At 40.9% G+C, this 27132-nt stretch overlaps 1 protein-coding gene across 3 annotated transcripts in view; it reads left to right on the top strand.

Moving 5' to 3' along the window:
• LOC126212924 (zinc finger protein 99-like) overlaps window positions 1-27132 on the top strand; it is a 245526-nt gene that overhangs the window by 96583 nt on the left and 121811 nt on the right. For all 3 annotated transcript variants that reach the window (XM_049940429.1, XM_049940428.1, XM_049940430.1), the window contains exon 6: window positions 8250-8312. In XM_049940429.1, coding sequence (XP_049796386.1) covers window positions 8250-8312 — 63 coding nt within the window. The remainder of the gene's footprint in view (window positions 1-8249; window positions 8313-27132) is intronic.

Below are 27132 nucleotides of genomic sequence, written 5' to 3'. Positions count from 1 at the left end.
CGACAATGATAGTTCAGTTATACATGTTGATGTCGTAAGCTGAAGGTGAAGAGATACAAAAAGTGTATGAGGTTATTGAAAGGGCAATACGGTACATAAAGGGAGATCAAAATCTAATAGTCATGGGGGACTGGAATGCAGTTCTAGGGAAGAAGTATAAGAAACAGTTACAGGAGAATATGGGCTTGGGCAAAGAATGAGGGAGGAGAAAGACTAATTGAGTTCTGTAATAGACTTCATCTAGTAATAGCGAATAATCTTTTCAAGAATCACAAGAGGAGGAGATATACTTGGTAAAGGCTGGGTGATATGGGAAGATTTCAGTTTACATCGTGGTCAGACAGAGATTCTGAAATCAGATACTGGATTATAAGGCATACACACAAGCAGGTAGAGACACAGATCACAATCCAGTAGTGATGAAGAGTAGGCTGAAGTTTAAGAAATTAATGAGGAAGAATCAGTAAGCAAAGAAGTGGGACACGGAAGTGATAAGGAAAGACGAGGTACACTTGAAGTTCCCTAAGGATATAGATACAGCAATAAGTAATAGCACAGTAGGCAGTACAGGTGAAGAGGAATGTACATCTCTAAAAAGGGCAGTCACAGGAGTTGGAATGTAAACATATGTACAAAGAAGGTAACTGCAAAGAAACCATGGGTAACAGAATACTACAGCAGATGGTCGGTGAAAGAAGGAAGTACAAAAATGAACAGGGAAATTCAGAAATACAGAAATAAAAGTAGCTGAGAAATGAAAAAAATGGGAAGTGCAGGGAAGCTAACATGAAATGACCGAATGAGAGATCTAAAGAAATCGAAAAAGAAGTGATTATCAGAAGGACTGGCTCAGCATATAGGAATTGATGCACAAGTCGCCGAAGTGGCGTCAAATTGATAGACGTGCACCCGGCAAACGGTCTACCCGATGGGAGGCCCTAGTCACACGACATTTACATTTAGAATATAGGAAAGTCAAACTAACATTCGGTGAAATTAAAAGCAAGGGTGGTAACAGTAAGAGTGGAATGGGAATTCGACTGGTAAATGCAGGGGAGAGAGTGAGTAGGTGGAAAGGGTACATTGAAGACCTCTGTGAGGCAGGTACTACTGACAAAGATTTGTCTGATGTGATAGAAGAAGAGAGAGAGGACTCAATTTAGAAGAGAGAAAGCATCCAGTGTTAGAATCAGAATTTGAGAGAGATTTGGAGGTCTTGAGACCAGATAAGGCAGAAGGGATAGTTAACATTCCATCAGGATTTCTAAAATAATTGGGTGAAGTGGCAACAAAAGGACTAATTCACATTGGTGTGTAGAATGTACATGTCTGGCGACACACCACCTGATGTTGGAAAAATATCACCCACACAATTCCGAAGACTGCAAGAATTATCGTACAATCAGCTTGACAGCTCATGCATCCAAGTTGCTGACGAGTAATATATAGAAGAATGGAAAAGAAAATTGAGGATGTTTGGATGATAATCAGTTTGGCGTTAGGAAAGGTAACGGCACCAAGAAGCAATTCTGACGTTGCCATTCATAATGAAAGCAAGACTAAAGAAAAATCAAGACATGTTCATAGGATTTGTTGACCCAGAAAAAATGATGCAAGATGTTCGAAATTCTATATAGATGGGTGATATACAGTATGCACAAGAGCCAAGAGAGAATAATAAGAGTAGATGGCCAAGAACGAAGTGCTTCAATTAAAGAGGGTGGAAGACAGGGATTTAGATTTTCGCCCTTACTGCTCAATCTGTACATTGAAGAAGCAGTGATTGAAATAAAAGAAAGGTTCGAGAGTGGAATTAACACCCAAGGTGAAAGGGTATCAATGACTTGATTCACTGATGACAATGGTATCCTAAGTGAAAGCGAGGAAGAATTAAATGATCTGCTGAAGGGAATGAACAGTCTAATAAGTACGAATATGAACTGAGAGTAAATTGAAGGAAGACGTAATGAGAAGCAGCAGAAATGAGAACAGCGAGAAACTCAACCTCAGGCTTGACAGTCACAAAGTAGATGAGGGTAAGGAATTCTTCTACCTAGGCAGCAAAACAACCAATGATGGACGGAGCAAGGAGGACATCAAAAGCAGATTAGCACTGGCTAAAAGGGCTTTCCTGGCCAAGAGAAATCTACTAGTATCAAATTTGTGGAAGAAATTTCTGAGAACATATGTTTGGAGCATAGCATTGTATAATAATGAAACATTGACTGTGGGAAAACCAGAACAGAAGACATTTGAAGCATTTGAGATGTGGTACTACTGACGAATGTTGAAAATTTGGTGGACTGATAAGGTAAGGAAGTAGAAGGTTCTGCATAGAATTTAAGAGAAAAGGAATGGACGAGAAGAGGGGACAAGATGATAGGACATCTGTTAAGACATCAAAAAATGACTTCTATGTTACTACAACTGTAGATGGCAAAAACTATAGAAGACAGAGACTGGAGTACATCCAGCAAGTAATTGAGATTGTAGGTTGCAGTTGCTACTCTGAGAGGCGCAGGACAGGAATTTGTCGTGGGTTGCATCAAACATGTCAGAAGACTGATGACTCAGAAATAACTAATAGCCAGTATGTCCACCTTTGGCATGGATAACAGCAGGTATGTGTCATGGCATGGAAGCATTGAGGCCTTGGTACGTTGCCGGAGGGAGCTGGCATCACATCTGAACACACAAGTTACCTAATTCACGTAAATTCTGGGCAGGGGGATGATGACCTTTGCTGTCATGTTCAATCACATCCTAGATATGTTCAGTTGGGTTCAGACCTGACGAGTTTGGGGACCAGCACAGCAATATGAACTCATCACAGTGTACCTTGTACAACTCCATCACACTCCTGGCCTTGTGACATGGCACATAATTTTGTTGGGAAACACAACTGCCAGTTGGAATCACAATTGTCATGAAGGGGTTTACGTCTGCAACCAGTGTACTATATTCCTAGACCATGTTGGTTCCTTGCAAGAGCTCCACTAGACCCATAGATGCCCACAGATTCCCACATGAATGTTCCGCAAAGCATAATGAAGGCATCACCAGCTTGTCTCCATTCCACAGTACAGGTGTCAAGGAGCTTTTCTGCTGGAATATGACGTATTTGTGCCCTTCCATCAGCATGATGAAGAAGATATCAGGGTTCATCAGATCAAGCAATGCTCTGCCACTGTGCCTACATCGGTTGCCGACGGTCATGTGCCTATTTTAGTCATGGTTGCCAATGTTGTGGTGTTAATATTGGCATATGCATGGGTTGTCAGCTGCAGAGGCAAATTTTTAGGAGTGTTCAGTGCACTGTGTGTTCACAGATACTTCTAACTGCCCAGCATGATAGTTTGATGGTAGTTCTGTCACAGTTCGCCACATGTCCCGTTCTACCAGTATGCCCAGCCTGTAACATCCAACATCTGCAATGATGGATGGCTGCAAAACCCCATTACTTCTGGACATGTTTCGGCTTGGTTTCACCACACGTTGGAACATCCAACACGTTGTGCATTTCGAAAATGGTGGTGTTGAGCTTCTGAGCCATCACAATCTGCCCTCGGTCAAACTCAGATAGATGGCACTTGTTCCTCATACTTCACATGGACAGCATGCTCACTGATACAACCTGTACCGTTTGTGTGTGACCAGTGGATTTTCCTCCCCAGATGACACTATTGTTGCTAGAACAGGTTTATATTGATAGTAGATCAGTGGTCATAATGTTCTGGCTTATCAGTCTGCTTAAACAGACCGGGTGTTCTGCCTTAAAGAAATTCAGTGATCATACATTTTTTAAAATTTCTGTATTTCAGCCTCGAGTCTCAAAAATGTTATCATAACGAGTTTTGACTTACCAAGAGAGTACTCTCACGCCCTTCTGCCACGTCTGAATGACTTACCCAGTCACTTAAAAGTCGCTCTATACTTTAATATGGATTCTAAAGCTAGCTGCTTGGCATTTTTCATGTTACCTAATAATAAAAATGGGGGTAGGTCTGATGCCGACTTATGCTACCCAATATCACTTCTAAAAGTTTCATCCTAAATTCTTGAAAAAGTAATGTATTCAAGAGTAGTTTCACACATTTATAACAAACTGTCAGTTTGGTTTTCAGAAAGGATTTCGAACAGAAAAGGGGTATACGGGTATGTCCTCACTGAACACACATTAAATGCTGTGAATAACCAAATGTCACTCATGGGGATTTTTTGTGATCTCTCAAAGGCTTTTGACTGTGTAAATGGTGGAATTCTTCTAGATCAGCTGATGCATTAAGGTATGAGTGGGACAGTGCAGATATGATTTAATTCTTATTTAAGTGGATGGGTGCAGATGGCTGAAATGACCAATTCACATAATGCACAAACATCAGCTGATTATTCAGACTTGGGAGGTATCAAGAATGGGATCCCACAAGGTTCAATATTAGGTCCATTATTGTTCTAAAAAATACATATTAATGACTTGCCACTTTATATTGACTAATATGCAAAGCTACATAGTTCTTTTTTGCTGACGATACAGGTATGGTAATTGCACCCAACAAACAACAATTACGTGAGGAAATTGTAAAAATAATGTTTTTCAGAATATTATTAAGTGGTTCTCTGCAGATTGGATTCTCGTTAAGTTCTGATAAAACAAAGTATATACACTATTGTACAGTAAAGGGCATAACACCAGTAATAAACACCAACTTTGAATAGAAGTATGTAGCTGAGGCAGAACACTGAAAACTTTTGAGTGCACGCATTAACTAGATATTAAATTGGAAGAAACACATTGATGATTGGCTGAAACTTTCAAGTTTGGCTACTTATGCTATCAAGGTTATTGCAAATTTTGGTGATAAACATATCAGTAAATTAGCTTACTATGTCTGTTTTCATTCACTGCTTTAATGTGAAGTCATATTTTGGGGTAATTCATCATTAAGGTAAAAGTGTTTATTGCACAAAACCATGTGATCAGGATAATTGCTGAAGTCCACCCAAAATCATCGTGGTGACATTTATTTAAGGAACTACACTCCTGGAAATGGAAAAAAGAACACATTGACACCGGTGTGTCAGACCCACCATACTTGCTCTGGACACTGTGAGAGGGCTGTACAAGCAATGATCACACGCACGGCACAGCGGACACACCAGGAACCGCTGTGTTGGCCGTTGAATGGCGCTAGCTGCGCAGCATTTGTGCACCGCCGCCGTCAGTGTCAGCCAGTTTGCCGTGGCATACGGAGCTCCATCGCAGTCTTTAACACTGGTAGCATGCCGCGACAGCGTGGACGTGAACCGTATGTGCAGTTGACGGACTTTGAGCGAGGGCGTATAGTGGGCATGCGGGAGGCCGGGTGGACGTACCGCCGAATTGCTCAACACGTGGGGCATGAGGTCTCCACAGTACATCGATGTTGTCGCCAGTGGTCGGCGGAAGGTGCACGTGCCCGTCGACCTGGGACCGGACCGCAGCGACGCACGGCTGCACGCCAAGACCGTAGGATCCTACGCAGTGCCGTAGGGGACCGCACCGCCACTTCCCAGTAAATTAGGGACACTGTTGCTCCTGGGGTATCGGCGAGGACCATTCGCAACCGTCTCCATGAAGCTGGGCTACGGTCCCGCACACCGTTCGGCCGTCTTCCGCTCACGCCCCAACATCGTGCAGCCCGCCTCCAGTGGTGTCGCGACAGGCATGAATGGAGGGACGAATGGAGACGTGTCGTCTTCAGCGATGAGAGTCGCTTCTGCCTTGGTGCCAATGATGGTCGTATGCGTGTTTGGCACCGTGCAGGTGAGCGCCACAATCAGGAATGCATACGACCGAGGCACACAGGGCCAACACCCGGCATCATGGTGTGGGGAGCGATCTCCTACACTGGCCGTACACCACTGGTGATCGTCGAGGGGACACTGAATAGTGCACGGTACATCCAAATCGTCATCGAACCCATCGTTCTACCATTCCTAGACCGGCAAGGGAACTTGCTGTTCCAACAGGACAATGCACGTCCGCATGTATCCCGTGCCACCCAACGTGCTCTAGAAGGTGTAAGTCAACTACCCTGGCCAGCAAGATCTCCTGATCTGTCCCCCATTGAGCATGTTTGGGACTGGATGAAGCGTCGTCTCACGCGGTCTGCACGTCCAGCACGAACGCTGGTCCAACTGAGGTGCCAGGTGGAAATGGCATGGCAAGCCGTTCCACAGGACTACATCCAGCATCTCTACGATCGTCTCCATGGGAGAATAGCAGCCTGCATTGCTGCGAAAGGTGGATATACACTGTACTAGTGCCGACATTGTGCATGCTCTGTTGCCTGTGTCTATGTGCCTGTGGTTCTGTCAGTGTGATCATGTGATGTATCTGACCCCAGGAATGTGTCAATAAAGTTTCCCCTTCCTGGGACAATGAATTCACGGTGTTCTTATTTCAATTTCCTGGAGTGTAGATATACCCACAATAGCTTTAGTACATGTTTGGTCATTGAGCAAATAGCATCAAAAGTCTGACAGATAGCCAACCTGCATTTAAAACAAAAATATTTGGGAATGACAGGCTCTTCTGCTCAGTAGATGGATTATTAGATATAAATTAGTAATTTACCCATTATTTAAAAAATTGAATTATGTTATGTAAAGAATACTTTTGTTAAACGGACATCTTCCACATGATTGAAATGTGTTGCATTTATAATCTATGGAATGAGTATTAGTCTAATCTAATCTAAACTTTGCAGTAATGATAGAAGTTGTAAGTGACAGAAGTCCCATGCTTCTTGACAGAGCATAGGGGAATGATGCAGGAGACTTGCACCTCCGTACTATGCAAGGTCATAATGGAGGTGGTTTGCCGTTGCCATCCTCCAACCATAATGGGGATGAATGATGATGATGAGGGCGACACAGCAACACCCAGTCATCTCGGGGCAGGTAAAAATCCCGGACCCCATCGGGAATCGAACCCAGGACCCCATGCTCTGGCAGCGAGAACACTACCGCAAGACCACAAAAGTGGGCAAGTGACAGAATAAAAATCTTAATTACTGATTGAGGGTTTGTAGTCTGCCATTTAGTCACTTGGACAGTGGGTCACACATTTTTGCTTTGTATCAATCATCATGGTCTCTGTATAGAACATCAACAGTGAGGCAAATTTTAAGTTTTTTCAGCTGAGCTCTGTCTGTGAAAATTACATCTATTGGATTGGATCAGATCTTGCTGCATGTACTTTGGGAAATGCATACTTCAGTCAGATTGTAAGAGCAGAATAATGTTTCAAGCTCATTATTTTCCCAGTTTGAATTTTCTAAGAAATCAGCATTAAACTTTCCACAAACTTTTGACTAAGTTTTCTGTCATGACAGCTCACCCATGAAACTAAGCAAGGTTGTGCAGTGGTTAGCATACTGGACCCACATTCAGGAGGATGACAGTTCAAATGTGCATCTGGCCATTAAGGTTTAGGTTTTCCATGATTTCTCTGAATTGCTCCAGGCAAAATGCTGGGATGGTTCCTTTCAAAGTGCACAGCTGCTTTCCTTCCCCGTCCTTGACAAAATCAGAGTTTGTGCTCCATCTCTAATGACCTCAATGTAGATGGGACATTAAACCCAATCTTCCTTCCTTAAATTGTGAATCTAGACTGTTACAGTCAGAAGAGAAGGATTTTTCATTAACAATCACCAAATACATATTTCTAGGCTCTGATATGTGCCAAAAATTGCATGTTTCAATTTTTTCACTTTGTATTTACCTTACACATGTAAGGCAATGCATTTTCACATAATGAACGTATGTGGAAAAGGTTGCAGCCTACAACTATGTAAAGTCTGGCTGCGCCAAAAACATGACTGATTAAAAGTTTCCTATGACCTAATTCAGGAGCACGGTGTCATTAATAAGTATCTTATGTCAGATTATTTAAACTGTGTAGCTGATTTATGGGACTAATGTCACTTACTGTCATGTATTTGGCTCGACTACATCAATACATGCTTGTGGCAATATAATTATGTCACTAACTTTGTGTCTACAGTAGGATGAGATGCATCATAAAGCAACTGTTTGTATTTTATCTTTGACTTCCCATGCATAATAACTACAAAATAAGACATTTAAAAGCAAATAATAGTGAGATTAGTTTAATATACAACATAAAAGGAAAGAGACAGCTTTGATACTATGTTGTCAATTAAATACATTTTTATTTTTGTATTGATTCTCTTCAATTTCTACAGGTCTTGGCATCAGAGAATGATCGTCTTGATGAGTGTGATCCATTGAGTGTAACAGATGGTGAGGTAAGCCATGCATTTTTCTTATTACTTTTTGCTGCCACATGCTTTTTTACATAGCAAATAAAATTATATTTAAGAGGAGAAAGATGGAAACATGTATTGAGAGCTTTATATGACATTATTTAAAATCATGACAATTTCAAATATTCTGGTGCTGTGTATACTGACACAGTTGATAAAGAGCCAAAGACCTTATGAGCTGTTGAATGACTGATTCTGTATGATTGTGTGAGTAAATAACTTTGGAAATATTCTTGTAACATGAATTAAAGTTCTACTTGGAAAGATGATGTCAGTTTTGATGTGATGATAGCATATGCTGCATGGGGGATAGTAGATACACTGAAAATGTTTTCATCATGTGGGACACCTGTGTTTACCCTTTAATATGGTATGCTCGCAGAATGCTCAGTGTGGTGCAGGTGAGTGAAGAAAGCAGGCAACCATGCCACAAGGTGCATTCATGCTTCCTACAGCCGACTCTGTTATCCTGAGAGGGATCAGTTTGGGGCCTTCCCATTGGAGGGGTGGTCCTGTCAGAGAACTGCCACACATATTGGATGTGCTACATCAGTTGAGCAACAGTGCTGGTATCGGAAGTCGCATGACAGTCTCACACCCTTAGACAACATTCTGGACATCAACACGGCACAGGCACCTGCCAGTATCATTTTATTGTAAGGGAAACAATGGCAGATTGTTCAGCTACAGCAATACGGATAAGACAGCTTGCAAGCCCAGACATACTGTTGTGAACTGGTTACTAGCAGTGGGGCTATGGACACACACGTCACTCACACAACAGCATCAATGTGCGTGGATCGACTGGTGCCATTGGAGGAGCACTTGGCAGATTGAATGGCATGCCATGGTCTTCAGCAGTGAAGGCAATTTCTACCTCCACACAAGTGTACGACGTAGACCTTGTGATCGCTGTGCTGTAGAGTGCATTCATCCCAGACACACTATCCCCACCCCAAGCCTCATGGCCTGGGAAGGGACAGGCTACAACTCTTGTTCGCTTTCTATGTTTCTGGAGGGAAAGCTAATCAGTGCTCATTACATGCAGAATGTTGTTAGACCTGTTCTTTTGCCATTCTTGCAATGGGGATGTGATGTGTTTTTGCAAAAGGGTAATGCTCACCAATATACTCCCTGTGAAAGTCAACATGCTCTGCAAGACATGTTGCAACTTCCCTGGCCAGTGTAATCTCTGGGCTTGTCTCCAGATTAGCACATGTGGGATACAGTAGAACAAGAAATGAGACTTGTGACTCATCAACCAGCAACTCATACAGAATTATGTGCACAGGCCACATGGATATGGCATAATATATTGCAGGAGAGTATTCACGATCTGTATGACTGACTAGATGTCAGAGTCAACACCTGTAATGTTGCCTGTGGAGGCTACACCACATACCAATATGAGTGTTTTAGCATGGGTCTATACATGATACCTCAGAACCATTTGTGCTATTGATCTGTAAATGCAACAGTTTCATGTAATCCATATGCACTGTTGCAACAATAAGTCATGAGTGAACTGGAAACCTCTAAAAGGGTGTACTATTTTTTTCCCAGCAGTGTATTCACTTTTCTGTTGAGTATATCAAAGTGATGGAAAATTATGACTGATGAGGTTGTATATTCACGTAACAGAATTTAGAAGTTGCTATGTTTTTAGCATGTTAATGAGCTCTAAAGTAATATGTGTCTTGGATGTTCTATGATGAATAGATGGAATACAGAGTAGCAAGGCATACCTCAGGAGACTGTTGCTGTCTCAGATGTACATGCATATCCAGGTGTTGTATAACATTTTAAAATCTTGCAAATGCTATAGTTTAAGAAAGCCATATTGTGCTTGATGGCATGTTTATATTTTTTCTCACACATCACCTCGCTATATTCCAAGCATAGAGGATCTCGTATGTTTGTGCATACTTGCTACATACTGGAGGAGAGGGCTGTAAAGACTGGTTTTATGTTTTCTGCAGAGAAGTTATGTGTGTTCATTTCAATTGTTCTCATCATATTTTTAATTTACTTGAATTGGATATGTCGAACACCATCCTCCCTTTTAAAAACTTTAGTTTTTGGGTGTCATTTTTGCCTCCATGCTTTCATGGTTACCACACTTGAAGGACGTGAAGGGAAAGGATCCTGACAGGACAGGGCATGTGTGCTCCAGTTTTATAAGGCTTTCATTCAATTGCAGCTGGACTACAGGTGCACAGTGTAAAACGTCTGTGAAGTTTGGAAGGTAGGGGACGAGGTACTGGCAGAAGTGAAGCTGTGAGGGTGGGTTATGAGTCATGCTTGGGTAGCTCAGATAGTAGAGCACTTGCCCGTGAAAGGCAAAGGTCCCAATTTCGAGTCTCGGTCTGGCACACAGTTTTAATCTGCCAGGAAGTTTCATATCAGTGCACACTCTGCTACAGAGTGAAAATTTCATTCTGGAAACTTCCCCCATGTTGTGACAAAGCCATGTCTCTGCAATATCCTTTCTTCCAGGAGTGCTAGTTCTGCAAGTTTCGCAGGAGAGCTTCTGTGAAGTTTGGAAGGTAGGAGACCAGGTACTGGCAGAAGTGAAGCTGTAAGGACAGATTGTGAATCATGCTTAGGTAGCTCAGTTGGTAGAGCACTTGCCCACAGAAGGCAGTCCCGAGTTTGAGTCTTGGTCCAGCACACAGTTTTAATCTGCCAGGAAGTTTCGTATCAGCACACACTCTGCTGCAGAGTGAAAATTTAATTCGGAATATTTACTCTTGATTGTGATGGAGCAAATGAGATGTGTCATGTCTGCTAAATTCCTTGCCTGTACTGACTCTCTGAGTGCTCTTCAGTCTCTTGTTGTCAATGGTATAATCTTATGGGTATCAAGTGAAATTTGTGACTGTATTGAGTACTTTCTAGTAGGGAGGAGACTGGAATGTTATCTTGGCCGGAGAGTCATCATCAGATGTAGAAGTAACTTCAGCTGAGACTGAGGGAAGTGGGTTGGGACCCTTGCTATTCGTGTTGTATATTAACAACCTTGCAGACAATATTTCTAGCAAAATCAGGTTTTTTGTAGATGGTGCAGTTATTTATAATGAAGTACTATTTGGAGAGAAGCTGCATAAATATTCAGTCAGATCTAGATAAGATTTGGACATGGTGCAGAGATTGGCAACTTGCTCCAAATGCTCAGAAATGTAAAATTGTGCACGTCACAAAATGAAAAAGTAGTACCCTATAACTCTAATATCAGTGAGTCACTGTTGGAATCGGCCAACTCACACAAATACCTGGTTGTAACACTTTCTAGGGATATGAAATTGAATGATCACATAGGTTCAGTCATCAGTAAAGCAAATTATAGACTGGTTTATTGCTAGAATACTGGGGTAGTGCAATCAGTCTACAAAAGAGATTGTTTACAAATCGTGTGCGATCCATCCTAGAATATTGCTTAAGTGTATGGGACCCTTACCAATTAGGACTAACCTGGGCTATTGAATGTGTACAGAGCACGGCAGCATGAATGGTCACAGGTTTGTTTAATCCATGGAAGAGTCTTACAGAGATGCTGAAGGAACAGAAATGGCAGCCTCTTGAAGACAGACAGAAATTACTTTGAGAAAGTCTTATCAACAAAGTTTCAAGAATCAGCTTGGATATACTACAACCTCCTGTGTATCAGTCAAACAGGTATCATGAGGATAATATTAGAATAATGACTGCATGCACAGATGCATTCAAACACTCATTCTACCAATGCTCCATACACGAAGAGAACAGAAGAAATTGTAATAACTGGTACAATGGGACATATCCTCTGCCATGCACTACTATGTGGTTTGCAGAGTATCAGATGTAGATTACATGGGGATATCCAGGACAAAAAAAAAATTGAAAATAAAAAAAAATTGTATTGGAAGATGATACTGAATGCTATTTTGGAAGGGATGTTCTGTTGATTTAAAAAGCTTTATACTCATAAATAGTTCAGTTAACTGTAATGATTATTAACATAAATGATACAGAGCAAATTTAAACTGCAGAATTAATGCAGCTTCAATGGCCTGCTGGCATAACCACGCAGTGACAATTTAGGCAAGTTTTTGATGTTGCTAAGCAACAGTCATACAATACTTTTTAAAGGAACACACTGCCATTTGACTGTTTTGTTGTTTATTAAAGTACAACCCAGGTTACATACTTTTATGCCATTTTCAAGCATCTGATTTTATGTCTATAACATATATTGGAGAAAATTAACATGTATGGTGAAACAGGAACTAAGGTCATGACTGCCATGTTGTAGAGCATGCTCTGCAACAGAATGTTGTATGTTGCCGGTATACGCTCTCCACCTATGCCTATTTATCTTAATTGATAATTTGATGGTAGTCATATCAATGTAAAAGGCCATGTCATTTCACAGGAGGCTGTCAACAGCTGGTACACAACATGTGTCATTTCACAAGGGGCTATCTTTTTGATAGTTTGTTTTGCCAGACACAAAGCTGGTATAGGTGGTGGCAGGAAGTTGCATAGGGCAAGTCTTACAGCGGGAGCTGTTGCCTCATCAGGAAAGAGGGAAGGAGAGGGAAAGACGAAAGGATGTGGGTTTTAGGGGAGAGGGTAAGGAGTCATTCCAATCCCGGGAGCGGAAAGACTTACCTTGGGGGCAAAAAGGACGGGTATACACTCGCACACACACACATATCCATCCACACATATACAGACACAAGCAGACATCACACAAGCAGACATATTTGTCTGTCTGCTTGTGTGATGTCTGCTTGTGTCTGTATATGTGTGGATGGATATGTGTGTGTGTGCGAGTGTATACCCGTCCTTTTTTCCCCCAAGGTAAGTCTTTCCGCTCCCGGGATTGGAATGACTCCTTACCCTCTCCCCTAAAAACCACATCCTTTCGTCTTTCTCTCTCCTTCCCTCTTTCCTGATGAGGCAACAGTTTGTTGTGAAAGCTTGAATTTTGTGTGTGTGTTTGTGTTTGTTTGTGTGTCTATCGACCTGCCAGCGCTTTCGTTCGGTAAGTCACATCATCTTTGTTTTTGGAGATATATATATATATATATTTTTTCATTTGCAGAAATTTAATCTGTGATACTTTGAGGAACATTGTTCAGCATGTCCTGTTTACAGATGTATGCATGGACTGATTATTTGTGTCACCTGCAAAAAGAATTAATTCTGCTTGTTTTATATTAGATGCAAGATAGTGGATATAATATTGAGCCTTGGGGCTCCCCATACATGATATCTGCCAAGTTAGAATTATTTTCCTCAGAGTCTATTGATTTAAGTACTAAGTAAAACTTCCTGCTTGCAATCTTTTGGTTAGATATGACATCCATTCGTTGGCTAGACCATCAATCCCATAAAACTTCAATTTATCTAGGAGAATACTGTGGTTCACACAGTCAAATGCTTTAGATAGGTACAGAAAATACTAACCAGTGCTTTTTTTTTTGTTTGATGCTTGTTAAATTTTTGGAGTGAACATGTAAATGGCATTCTCAGTAGAGCAACTGTTTCTAAATCCAAATGTGGCTTTTTGAGGATATTATTGCTGCTCAGGTAACATACTATTGTAGAATACACCAACTCTGAGTTTTTGAAAAATGATGTCAGCTGTGAAACAGGTCGGTAGATATTGACATCTCTTGTCACCTTTCTTAAATAGGTGTTTGACTAAGACATATGCCATGCATTAGTGATGCATTAAATACAGGGCTAGGTTAAACCTCTAGCTTTTGATGATTTGCCTCCATTGTCTTTGTTACAGACTGACTGTCAAAACTGCTGCTACAATGGCCTTATCAAGCCCATAGACAATATCTGTTTGGTTGGTAATTACATAATGCTATTGCAGATGCTGTCAGTGTCTGCTCTAGGGGTATCACTGCTCCCATAGTAGCATCAATATTGCGACAAATATTTCTACTACTGCTTTGCATTGTGGACTTGCTTCCATGCACTGCTAAGATTATCTCTGCTGTCATGATTGAAGTTCTTCTCTCACATTCTTATTTCTACAGCCTTTTTAATTACAGAATCCCAATGTGTATGTGCTGCAGTCCAAACTTTTATTTTGTCAAACACTTCTTTGTGTTGGCTTGTGGAGTTGTGCTCAGCAACTGCAGATTTCTCCAGTTCTCAATTTTTAATATGCTGTTGATGTTCTCCACAGGAGTCAGAAAAGGTTTGAGATGGACTGACCGATGTAATTGCTCCTGCACTCAGGAGGGGTGTTATAAATGTCAGAGATCCTGAGACTGTGTTTAACAGGGCATAGCATCTCCTTTATCTTCTTAGGAGATTGGAAAACAGAAATAGGTCTTATATCTCATCTTCCCTAGATTCTGTCTTTTCACTGGATGTAACACCACAGAAAGGAAGGAATATGACTGGTGGTTTACCATGTGAATGTTCAACATTTTCACATCCCATTGCTTGGAGAGCACTGCCTTCATATCACATGAACCACAGCCATTGTTTCGGAACACATACTTCAAATGATTAATTTTCGAATCCAAGTGGTCCTCGTGAGAAACAGTTCTTGTTCTGTGTACCAAATTTTTTAAAACTGCTGTCTTCTTGACTGCATACTGAAAACTTTGGACCCTAAGATATAAATCAGTATGTGTTGGCTTTCAGTACAATCAGTGGCCAAGGTGGCCCTCTTACTTTTACTGTATGAAAACATCTAGAAATATCAGCCTTACTTCTTTCACTGTCTTGACAGTGAACTGGATGTTGGGGTGCATACTGTTTATATGTTCAATGAAGTGCTCAAGAGTTTCTATGTTATGTGGCAAGACCATAAATGCATCATCAGCATAATGATAAAATGAAGGTGCAATAAGGGGAGAAAAATTTAATACGTGTTCCTCAAAATGGCCAATAAAAAATTGGTCATTGCAAGAGACAACAGAGAACCCATAGCTGTTATGTCCATCATTTCATAAAATTTACCATCATATAGGAAGTAGGTGGTTTATCATAACATGCCAAAACAACTTTACCTTTTCATTATGTCCTCCAGAGAAAGTTTTTTAAATAGTGAGACAACAGTCAGGCTGACTTTTGTGCAAATTCTAATCTGTTTAATTTTCACAGTGAGAGTTCTGATGTGAAATTCACAGTGGCCAACTATTTGAGTCGTCAGCTAATTAAATATTTGGTCAGTCTGTAAGTAGAAGAACCAGTTGTGCCAACAATTGGCCTCAAAGAATTATTTCCCTTATGGAGCTCAGGTAATCGGTACAACCAGGGAGATCTAGGAGCTCATGCTCTAAGATTTTTTTATGACATCATCTGGCAGACAAGAATTCTTCAGGAGCGCCTCTGTTTTTCTAATGTATGAAAGGGTAGGGTCCCATTTCAGGCATTTGTGTACTATCTTTCAACAGTGATCCGCTTTGCTGTGATATTCAGTGGTATTAAGAACAGGCATGGCATTTCCCTTGTCAGGCAGAAGTACCACAAGTCTTCATCTTTCTGCAATGCAGGGTGTTACCTTGTTGGCCTCATCTTGTGAGAAATGCCACGCTGCCTATACCACTCCACATGATAGGTGAATTATGTGGTGTGGGAATGAATTCAGTCCTTTATTAAGGGCTGAATTGCCTCCTTCATCCATATTCTGGTCCAATATATTGATGACAGTGCATGCTGTTCCATGAGATGACATTAATCTATGCCTTTTTGCAAGTCACTCAGATTTCTTTGTTTGTTTAGCTGTTGTATTGCTATGGTGAGCTCTTTGATGAGCTGCCATTGACATATTGATCCACTTCCAGTCGAGAGATGAGAAAACTGTAGATGGAAAGAGATGACAGTTTTATGATAAAAGGTTGCGTTTGTATCCAATTCATACCTTCTGTGTTGTATCCTTTCTTTGACGATTGCCAGGCTGGTCTTTGTAAAATATTATTCACCCGTGCCAACCTTATGTGACCTTTAACATGATCTTGGTCTTTGTGAAACATTATTCACTCCTGCCGGCCTTATGTGATGTTTAAGGTGATCTCCTTATCCTGACAAATTCACAGCTGTGCATATTTCATACATGGCTTTTCCAGTTCAAAAAACCTGTCATGCCATGTCCCCCACAGAGAGGAAAGCTGTGTGAAAATAAGTCTTTTGTGACACTGCTGTTGTATGAAACATTCTCAGACTTTTGCCATGAGGATGAAACCTCGACCTTTTGACAGAAAAAAAGTTGACCTTTTGACATTGTCTTCATCACAAGCAAGTGATTGTCAAAATTGCTGCTGTGGTGGCCTTACGTAGCACGTAGATGGTTTCTGGTTGGCCAGTGATTATTTAAAGTTTTGTCCCAGGCTCCTAAATACTGGGATTCCGTAATTAAAGAGGCTGTAGAAATAAGAATGTGCAAGAAGAACTTGAATCGTGGTAGCTTATATAATGTTAGCATTCCATTAATGCAAGCTTTGGATGCAGAGAAGATGTATATATTGTCACATGGAAGAAGGTGTAATTAGCTGAATGATGAACACTAGCTTCACTTAATGAAGGTTTATTCAGCACTTGCACATACAAGAGCACAGAACAAACTGCTCTCTCATCATATAAACAAAGTACAGGGTCATTTGTAAGAGCTTTTCACAGCACATCGAAAGAATCTTGTTGAGCACCACCCCAGATAAATTTAGCATCACTTTTAACAACTCTTGGAGTGGCCTGGATTTGATACAAAAGTCTTTAATGAAATGATGGTAATAAGGACATAATCTGAGGAAGCTTCTCACTTCTCTAATACTTTTAGGAATAGGAAATTCCGTTATAACTCTCACCTTTTCTGGGTCTGGCCACACAGCTTCATTTGACACGAGGTGTCCAAGTATTTTGATTTCTTTTGCTCCAAAGAGACACTTCCTTGGATTAAGTTTCAGTCCGCCTTGTAGGAGACAATTAAGAACAGCCCTCACTCTTTTTATATGCTCATCAAATGTCTCTATAGTGTCATCTAAATAACAAAGACACATCGTCCACTTCAGGTGACGTAGAATATTATCCATCATCCATTCATAAGTTGCTGGTGCATTACACAAACCAAATGGCATTACCTTAAACTCATACAGCCCCTCAGGGGTGATGAATGCAGTTTTCTCGCGATCAGCCTCATCTACTTCGATTTACCAGTATTCTGAGTACACGTCCATGGTTGAAAAAAACTTAGCCTCCTTCAGACAATCTAGTGTATTGTCAATTCATTGAAGAGGGTAAACTTCCTTTTTAGTTATCTTATTAAGCTTCCTGTGGTCAACACAAAAGTACCAACTGCCATCCTTCTTCCTTACGAGGACCACTGGTGACGACCATGGACGCTGCGAAGACTGAATGATGTTATTCTTCATCATTTCTCGTCATGAATTATTCGATGTTCCATTCCTGACACACGGTATGCTCTCTGGTTTATTGGTTGATAGTCTCCAGTTCTAATCCAGTGCTTCATCAGCAGTTTGTCTAATTTGCTCTTCACCCGTGGATTGAAGCATTCAGAGAACTCTTGGAGAATGGCAAGTAGCTTCTTCTGTTGTTCCTTAGTGAGGTTTGGTGATAGTCAAGCTAGAAGATCTTGTCTCATAGTGGTAGCGCTAATTTCACCCATAGACGTGGCATGGGAGGTTTCTATGATGCTCAGCTGTTCTGCAATTAACGGCTCGGCATTTGCTATGCACATGCGTCTTGGAAGGATCTGCAGTTCTTGGCGACAGTTAACTATCCACAATTCAATGAATCCGTTCTTAAACTAGACAACAGAGGCTGGGATGATGAAGTTATTCTCCAGTGGTATGCTTCACTTACATTCCACTACAATTCCATGGGTTGATGCTTGGCACGACACATGACAGTTACCTTTCTAGTGCTGACCAGAGGAATAGTCACTTCATCCACCACACACAGTGTGCACACACTTGGATACGCATCTTCCTGTCCACAGTATCTCATCTCGTCTAGCATAATCTTCAATCGACCACAATCTATAATTGTCTGAGAAGCTTTCAAAAAGTCCCATCCGAGATTGACGTCGAGACTACATTCTTGTAAGATGACAAATCCTAAGCGTTGTGTTGTTGTTGTGGTCTTCAGTCCTGAGACTGGTTTGATGCAGCTCTCCATTCTACTCTATCCTGTGCAAGCTTCTTCACCTCCCAGTACCTACTGCAGCCTTCATCCTTCTGAATCTGCTTAGTGTATTCATCTATTGGTCTCCCTCTACGATTTTTACCATCCACACCGCCCTCCAGTACTAAATTGTTGATCTCTTGATGCCTCAGAACATGTCCTACCAACCGATCCCTTTTTCTAGTCAAGTTGTGCCACAAACTCCTCCCCAGTTCTATTCAGTACCTCCTCATTAGTTATGTGATCTACCCATATAATCGTCAGCATTCTTCTGTAGCACCAAATTTCGAAAGCTTCTATTCTCTTCTTGTCCAAACTGTTTATCGTCCATGTTTCACTTCCATACATGGCTACACTCCATACAAATACTTTCAGAAACGATTTCCTGAAACTTAACTCGATGTTAACAAATTTCTCTCCTTTACTACTTTAAGTGTCTCATTTCCTAATCTAATTCCCTCAGCATCACCCAACTTAATTCGACTACATTCCATTATCCTTGTTTTGATTTTGTTGATAATCATCTTATACCCTCCTTTCAAGGCACTGTCCATTCCGTTCAACTGCTCTTCCAAGTCCTTTGCTGTCTCTGACAGAATTACAATGTCATCGGCGAACCTCAAAGTTTTTATTTCTTTTCTATGGATTTTAATACCTACTATGAACTTTTCTTTTGTTTCCTTTACTGCTTGCTCAATATACAGTCAGGGAGAGGCTACAACCCTGTCTCACTCCCTTCCCAACCACAGCTTCCCTTTCATGTCCCTTGACTCTTATAACTGCCATGTGCTTTCCGTACAAATTGTAAATAGCCTTTTGCTCCCTGTATTTTACCACTGCCACCTTCAGAATTTGAAAGAGAGTATTCCAGTCAACATTGTCAAAAGCTTTCTCTAAGTCTACAAATGCTAGGAACGTAGGTTTGACTTTCCTTAATCTTTCTTCTAACATAAGTTGTAGGGTCAGTATTGCCTCACGTGTTCCAACATTTCTATGGAATCCAAACTGATCTCCCCCGAGGTCGGCTTCTACCAGTTTTTCCATTTGTCTGTAAAGAATTCCCATTAGTATTTTTCAGCTGTGACTTATGAAACTGACAGTTTGGTGATTTGCACATCTGTCAACACCTTCTTTCTTTGGGATTGGAATTATTATATTCTTCTTGAAGTCTGAGGGAATTTTGCCTGTCTCATATATCTTGCTCACAAGATGGTAGAGTTTTGTCAGGACTGGCTCTCCCAAGGCTGTCAGTAGTTCTAATGGAATGTTGTCTACGCCCGGGGCCTTGTTTCGACTTAGGTCTTTCAGTGCTCTGTCAAACTCTTCACGCAGTATTATATCTCCCATTTCATCTTCATCTACATCCTCTTCCATTTCCATAATATTTTCCTCAAGAACATCGCCCCTGTATAGACACTCTATATACTCCTTCCACCTTTCTGCTTTCCCTTCTTTGCTTAGAACTGTGTTTCCATCTGAACTCTTGATATTCATGGAAGTGGTTCTCTTTTCTCCAAAAGTCTCTTTAATTTCCCTGTAGGCAGTATCTATCTTACACCTCGTGAGATAGGTCTCTACATACTTACATTTGCCCTCTAGCCATCCCTGCTTAGCCATTTTGCACTTCCTGTCGATCTTATTTTTGAGGCATTTGTATTCCTTTTTGCTTGCTTCACGTACTGCATTTTTGTATTTTCTCCTTTCATCAATAAAATTCAGTATCTCTTGTGTTACCCAAGGATTTCTACTAGCCCTCATCTTTTTACCTACTTGATCCTCTGCTGCCTTCACTATTTCATTCCTCAAAGCTACCCATTCCTCTTCTACTGTATTTCTTTCCCCCTTTCCTGTCAATTGTTCCCTTATGCTCTCCCTGAAACTCTGTACAAACTCTGGTTTAGTCAGTTTCTCCAGGTCCCATCTCCTTAAATTCCCACCTTTTTGCAGTTTCTTCAGTTTTAATCTACAGTCCATAACCAATAGATTGTGGTCAGAGTCCACATCTGCCCCTGGAAATGTCTTACAATTTAAAATCTGGTTCCTAAATCTCTGTCTTACCATTATGTAATCTATCTGAAACCTGTCAGTATCTCCAGGCTTCTTCCATGTATACAACCTTCTTTTGTGATTCTTGAACCAGGTGTTAGCTATGATTAAGTTATGCTCTGTGCAAAATTCTACCAGACGGCTTCCTCTTTCATTTCTTTTCCCCAATCCATAATCACCTGCTATGTTTCCTTCTCTTCCTTTTCCTACTACTGACTTCGAGTCACCCATGACTATTAAATTTTCATCTCCCTTCACTATTTGAATAATTTCTCTTATCTTGTCATACATTTCTTCAATTTCTTCGTCATCTACAGAGCTAGTTGGCATATAAACTTGTAGTACTGTAGTAGGCGTGGGCTTCGTGTCTATCTTGGCCACATTAATCCGTTCACTATGCTTTTTGTAATAGCTTACCTGCACTCCTGTTTTTTTATTCATTATTAAACCTACTCCTGCATTACCCCTACTTGATTTTGTATTTGTAAAACTGTATTCACCTGACCAAAAGTCTTGTTCCTCCTGCCACCGAACTTCACTATTTCCCACTATATCTAACTTTAACCTATCCATATCCCTTTTTAAATTTTCTAACCTACCTGCCCGATTAAGGGATCTGACATTCCACGCTCCGATCCGTAGAACGCCAGTTTTCTTTCTCCTGATAACGACGTCCTCCTGAGTAGTCCCTGCCTGGAGATCCGAATGGGTGACTATTTTACCTCTGGAATATTTTTCCCCAGAGGATGCCATCATCATTTGTTCATACAGTAAAGCTGAATGCCCTTGGGAAAAATTACGGCTGTCGTTTCCCCTTGCTTTCAGCCGTTCGCAGTACCACAACAGCAAGGCCATTTTGGTTAGTGCTACAGGACCAGATCAGTCAATCATCCAGACTGTTGCCCCTGCAACTACTGAAAAGGCTGCTGCCTCTCTTCAGGAACCACACGTTTGTCTGACCTCTCAACAGATACCCCTCCGTTGTGGTTGCATCTACGGTACGGCTATCTGTGTTGTTGAGGCGTGCAAGCCTCCCCACCAACGGCAAGGTCCATGGTTCATGGTTAGGAGGGCTGTGTATGGTCACTTATAACCACACAAATGGTACATCTTCCTATAGGTTTTACATGTTTCCCATTAGTCACCTTCAGCACAGATGTTTTGTTGTCAACGGATACGATTTTCTGCAACTGGCGACGGTACTTCTCCGAAATGACGTAATATGATGCTCCAGAGTCCACAAGAGCTTTGGTTGGTAGGCCATATGTGAGGATATCGATGAAGTTTCTTATCATTTTTGTAGTGATCAACTGCATAGGATTTTTCTCTTCAGCGGCCTCACCTCCAAGAAAGGTCGCTCCCTTTATTTTCCAGATTGCGGTGGCTAGGTGATTGGCTGGAGCTTCTAAATGACGATGGAGACCTTGATCAGTGTGTTGGGGAGCATCCTCTCCAGTGGCTACCTTGCAGTGATGGTGACCTACGTCATCCTGCACCCACGTCTTCTGGTTCATCTTCGTTATCCCATAGTTGGCATCGGCTAAGATCGGCCTGCTATCTTCTGGTGTGGACATTATCAAATATATGCAGCCTTCTCAACAATAGTGCACCACATGTCCCGGTCGTCCACAGTGGAAACGTTTTGGTTGGTTATCCTGGGTCCTCCAGACATCAGTCTTCCTTGGTGCCCAAACAGGTTGCTCATGTGGCAATGTAGGAGTGTAACTCTGCCTGGGTCTCGACTCTTTCACCATTTTAAAGGGAACTGAAGGACTAGAGATTGGGTTCAATGTCTGTTCTACTTCCTCCCTTATGACCTCTTGAAGTTTCTGGGTTTTTTGCTCACCGTGCAGACCAAGTGCCTTCTGAACTTACTCCCTCACTATCTGACGAAGAACACTTGTGAAATCAGTCGATTCCTTCATCATAGACATTGATATGACATTTGGAAACCGTTCAAGCTTCTTATGTGCAATTCTTTTTTGATTCATTGTTTTTATATACTGGCACCATTTTATGAAGTCGTGTGCTGTCAAAACGTCCTTCAGGACTAGGGCTTGATACATGTTTTCAGCAACACCCTTCCTGAGATGTGCAACCTTATCTTCCTCCTTAATTCTAGGATCCATCATTTTACACAGCTCCAAGATGTCTTGAATGTCGGATGCTGTAGTTTCTCCTGGACGCTGTGCCCTGCACTTTATTTTATCTTCAGACTTACACTTCTGTCATTGTGCGTCGCCAAAATACTTGAGCAGTTCCGCCTGGAATACTTCCCAGCTTGTCAACTTATCCTCGTTGTTCTCGTACCATTGCTTGGCGGTGCCCTCCAAGTAGAAAAATATGTTAGCCAAACATACAGTTTCATCCCATTTGTTAAATTTGGCTATATGCTCATATACCTTCATCCACTTGTTTGGATCTTGGCCATTGTCACCAGGGGACTTGGAAGGGTGTCTCATGTGGTGGCACACAGTTGCTGTCATCGTAATGTCCTCTTCTTCTTCTGTCTCTGGTAGATTGCGATCTGTTGAATATGGCTCGAACTCGGGTTTCTCGCCACATAAATGGCGGCTCTGTCGTGGCCTGATGGGAGCCACTGTGTTGTTGATAATGTGCGCAATCACAAGTTCCAATACCTGGTGCCTCCACGAGAATAATGTCACATAGAAGAAGGTGTAATTGGCTGAATGACAAACACTAACTTCACTTAACGAAGGTTTACTCAGCACTTGCACATACAAGAGCATGGAGCAAACTGTCTCCCGCCAGAACACAGACAGTATATATACAGCTGCAGAACATTCCAGTACAGTGATTCTTGACATTTATGGATAATTCTAGAATGTACTCGAACTGAATGTAGAAATTAAAATTGTACAGTCCAGGTGAGTTTTGAACTCATGACCCTCCATGCTACAGTTTAGTATTATAACCACTACTCCATGGCACTACTGAGATTCTTCTGTGACAATATATTTGTCACAATGTTTGCACTAATACAGGAGCAGTGACATTGACACCATCTGCAACAGCATTATGTAATTATTGACTAATCAGTAGCCATCAATGTTCTATTACGGCCATGGCAGCAGCTTTTCTACTGACACTTGCTCACAGCAAAGGTGATGGAGATAATCACTGAAAGCTCAAGGTTTTACAATGAACTGACACAGCAACAACTCCAAGAATGTTTATACGCTAGTTACACAAAAGCAACCTCTAATTGTGAAAAATGTACATAATTTACCAAAATGTTTGATACAGCAGTGAAAGCAGTAAATCTTCAAGCTTTATTTACAGATTTTCAGTGTAGCTACATTTTGTAACAAAACAAATTTTCCATCTGTAATCAGTTTTCTGCCAAATCCTTTGAAGCCGGTCTTGATATATTATGGCAATTGCTTGTGTTATCTGTTGTTGAAGTTCATCATCATTTCCAAGAAGCAGAGAAAGAAACATATTATCTTTGGTTGGTTGGTTGGTTGGGGGAGTGTATCAAATGTGAGGTCATTGGTCTCATCGAATTATGAATGGATGGGGAAGGAAGTCAGCTGTGCCCGTTCAAAGGATCCATCTCAGCATTTTTCTGAAGCGATTTATGGAAATGACAGAAAACCTAAATCAGTGTGGCCAGACGTGGGTTTGAACTGTCGTCCTGATGAATGTGAGTCCAGAGTGCTAACCACTGCCACTCTGTCTTTAATGTAACCCCATGTACAGAAGTTCATTGGGTTAAATGAGGAGACTGTGGTGGCCAGGATATGGTTCCACTATGTCCAATCCAGGGACATTCCTTCAGAGGTACACGGCAACTAATTGATGATGATGTGGCATGCCATCTGGCTGGAAAATAAATTTTGTGCCCTTGTAATTGAGGCATTAGATAATCTTCAGGCATGTTTAGGTATGATAGATGAGTTACAGTTCACTCTGCAAAAAAGAAAGCACTGTAAATCTTCTTACAGCTTACCATGGAAAATATGTTTACCATAGGTGAGTCCCATACACATTTGATTTCATGATATGGCTTCTGTTACCCCATGTTTGAACGTTATTCCAATTCACTGTACTGCAGGTTTGGAAGGATGGACTCATAACTGAACACAATTTTACTAAGAAAGTTATCTTCAATCTGCATTTTCTTGAACATTTGTACACAAAACTCAGCTCATTTTTCTTTGCCACTTTCTCATAAAGCTTGCAACAGTTCTGGTTGGTAAGGTTTGAATGGATGAAAATCATTTGCATAATACTTTCCACACTGTAACACTGGGTGTATTTAATTCTAAGTGTGCTCATCTCTCTGATTTATGTGGACTATAAATGTAAGACTGCCAGACTTGTTCAGTTGCTGCTTCAGAGGCTGCTGGCCAACCCTGAGTCAGCGCTGTATGTGACACACAGCCAGTTTGGTGAAACAGTTGCATGAATTAATAGCAGTTGGTCTTTCAGCAGACTTGCTGCTCTTATTCCTGAATTGTCTCTGAACTGTAGTAGCTGATTTGGGATTCATGAAACCCTAAACAGCACTGCACACACTCAGGTCCATTGTATGATTCCATGATGACTCCTTGTAATAATTCATTCCACGAGTTTCACCTAATGAGAATATTGGGAACTAACTGTGTTAGGTGAGAATAAAACTCTAAGATATACTGCATTCAGTGCTGAAACAAACGTTTCTGTAAGATACTTACCTGTATCACAATTAAAAGTTACTTTTGTTTAACTAATTTTTAAATACACAGTATTTAAAATAATACTGGGATTATTATATGGGCACAAATCTGTGGTATTCTGTTGGAAATCCCATCAGAACCAGATGAGCTTATATTTTGTAGAGGATGTTAAATTTTCTTAATTTCAGAAGGAGAAGTTGGAGATAGGTTCACATGATTGAATTTTATGAGAGTTGCTTTTTCAACATACAGCTGGAATTTAAGTTTTTGCCCCTATACTTTCTACTGTTTTTGAAAAAAAAATTATTATTAGAGATATTTGCTACTGTGACTCATCATTTACCTGCCGGAGTGGATGAGCAGTTCTAGGCACTACAGTCTGGAACCACACGACCACTGCGGTCGCAGGTTCGAATCCTGCCTCGGGCATGGATGTGTGTGATGTCCTTAGGTTGGTTAGGTTTAAGTAGTTCTAAGTTCTAGGGGACTGATGACCTCAGAAGTTAAGTCCCATAGTGCTCAGAGCCATTTGAACCAATTGACTCATCATTTAGAGATCTTCCAGTCAGTTCACTAGTGACATCCTCTTCTTGGGCTGGCTGTCCTGTCTCCTGTTTCACTACATTCCATATTGCCCTAAGTTTGTTTCAGAATTACTGATTCTGACATGTTTGTCGATTTTTAACAACTTTTTTTAGTAATTTGGAGTATTTTTTGTTGTGTGAAAGTACTGCAGGATATCGACTTGTTCTTGTCAATCGATACCTTTTCCTTTTCCAGTCACAAGATACTCTAAAACATCCAGTGATCCATATTTTTTTTTTTACATAACTGCTTAATATAGTTTCTGATTATCTGTTTTGAAAAGCTATTTTCAAATAGTAATACGAATTTATCATAGATTAGATTAAATTTTGTGTTAACATTTGGTTCATTATAAATTTCATCCCATGTCATCTTTAGTACACTATTCTTAGAGACATTTATCCTGGAGACATTAATTATTCTGTCTACTGTAGGGCACTATGTTATTTATCCTGGCTTACTGTGCAGAATGATCAGAGATAGAATTTGTTGCTGGGTAAACCATTATTTTCCCTGTCAGAATCCATTATAAAATTGTCATTGAAGTCACCACAGTCAAATAACTTCTTGCTGCTGGCTGAAAGATACCATAGTAAGAAATCCATATTCCTCATAACAGTTCAAAATTTCTCAGTGGGGGTCTAGATACAGTTGCAATTGAAAGTGAACTATTTTTCATTATTAATTCACAGCACACACTTCTGCGTGCTGCTCACTACAAAATCTACTTGTTTCAACTTTTTCGAATGTGTGTCCTGTCGTAATATCTGTAACAACTCCTAATTACCCATATCAATTCTACATGAGTAAGCTGCTAGAGTATAATCATTTATATGTAACTTACCTAAGCCTGTGGTTATTTGTTGCTCAAGTAGGCACAGGAATTCTATCTTTTCTCAGCTCTCTAAATTTTCCTAACAGGTAAGAAGCTATTCTATGTTATTACTCAGTCCTGTAACATTTTGATGAAATAAGCTGACTTTACTTGTCTGACCATTAGTATCATTTTGTGGGGCTCTTCTGGCATTTTGACTTCTTTCAAAACAGGGTGCATGAATCCCAATTCTAACCTAAAAAGTATCTCTCTGATGCCAGCAACCACAGGGATCTTGCTTTTTGTGATGGTGCTCCCCCTCCTCCATATATTTTGTGCAAGAAACTCAGCAAACATATCTTTCCTTCTTCTATTGTGGAGTAGGCCATGTCTAGTGCATCTACATCTCCCAACTGTAGCAACAGCACTGCATTCATATGAGATTTCGTTTCAGTTAGCAGCAGCCTTCTCGGCTCGTTGTTCACATAGCTAACACCAGTGTTGATCCAGGGCTGGGTATGGT

Source organism: Schistocerca nitens, chromosome 11 (assembly GCF_023898315.1).
Source record: "Schistocerca nitens isolate TAMUIC-IGC-003100 chromosome 11, iqSchNite1.1, whole genome shotgun sequence".
In the NCBI taxonomy this organism is placed as follows: domain Eukaryota; kingdom Metazoa; phylum Arthropoda; class Insecta; order Orthoptera; family Acrididae; genus Schistocerca; species Schistocerca nitens.
This window is presented reverse-complemented; position numbering and strand designations above follow the sequence as displayed.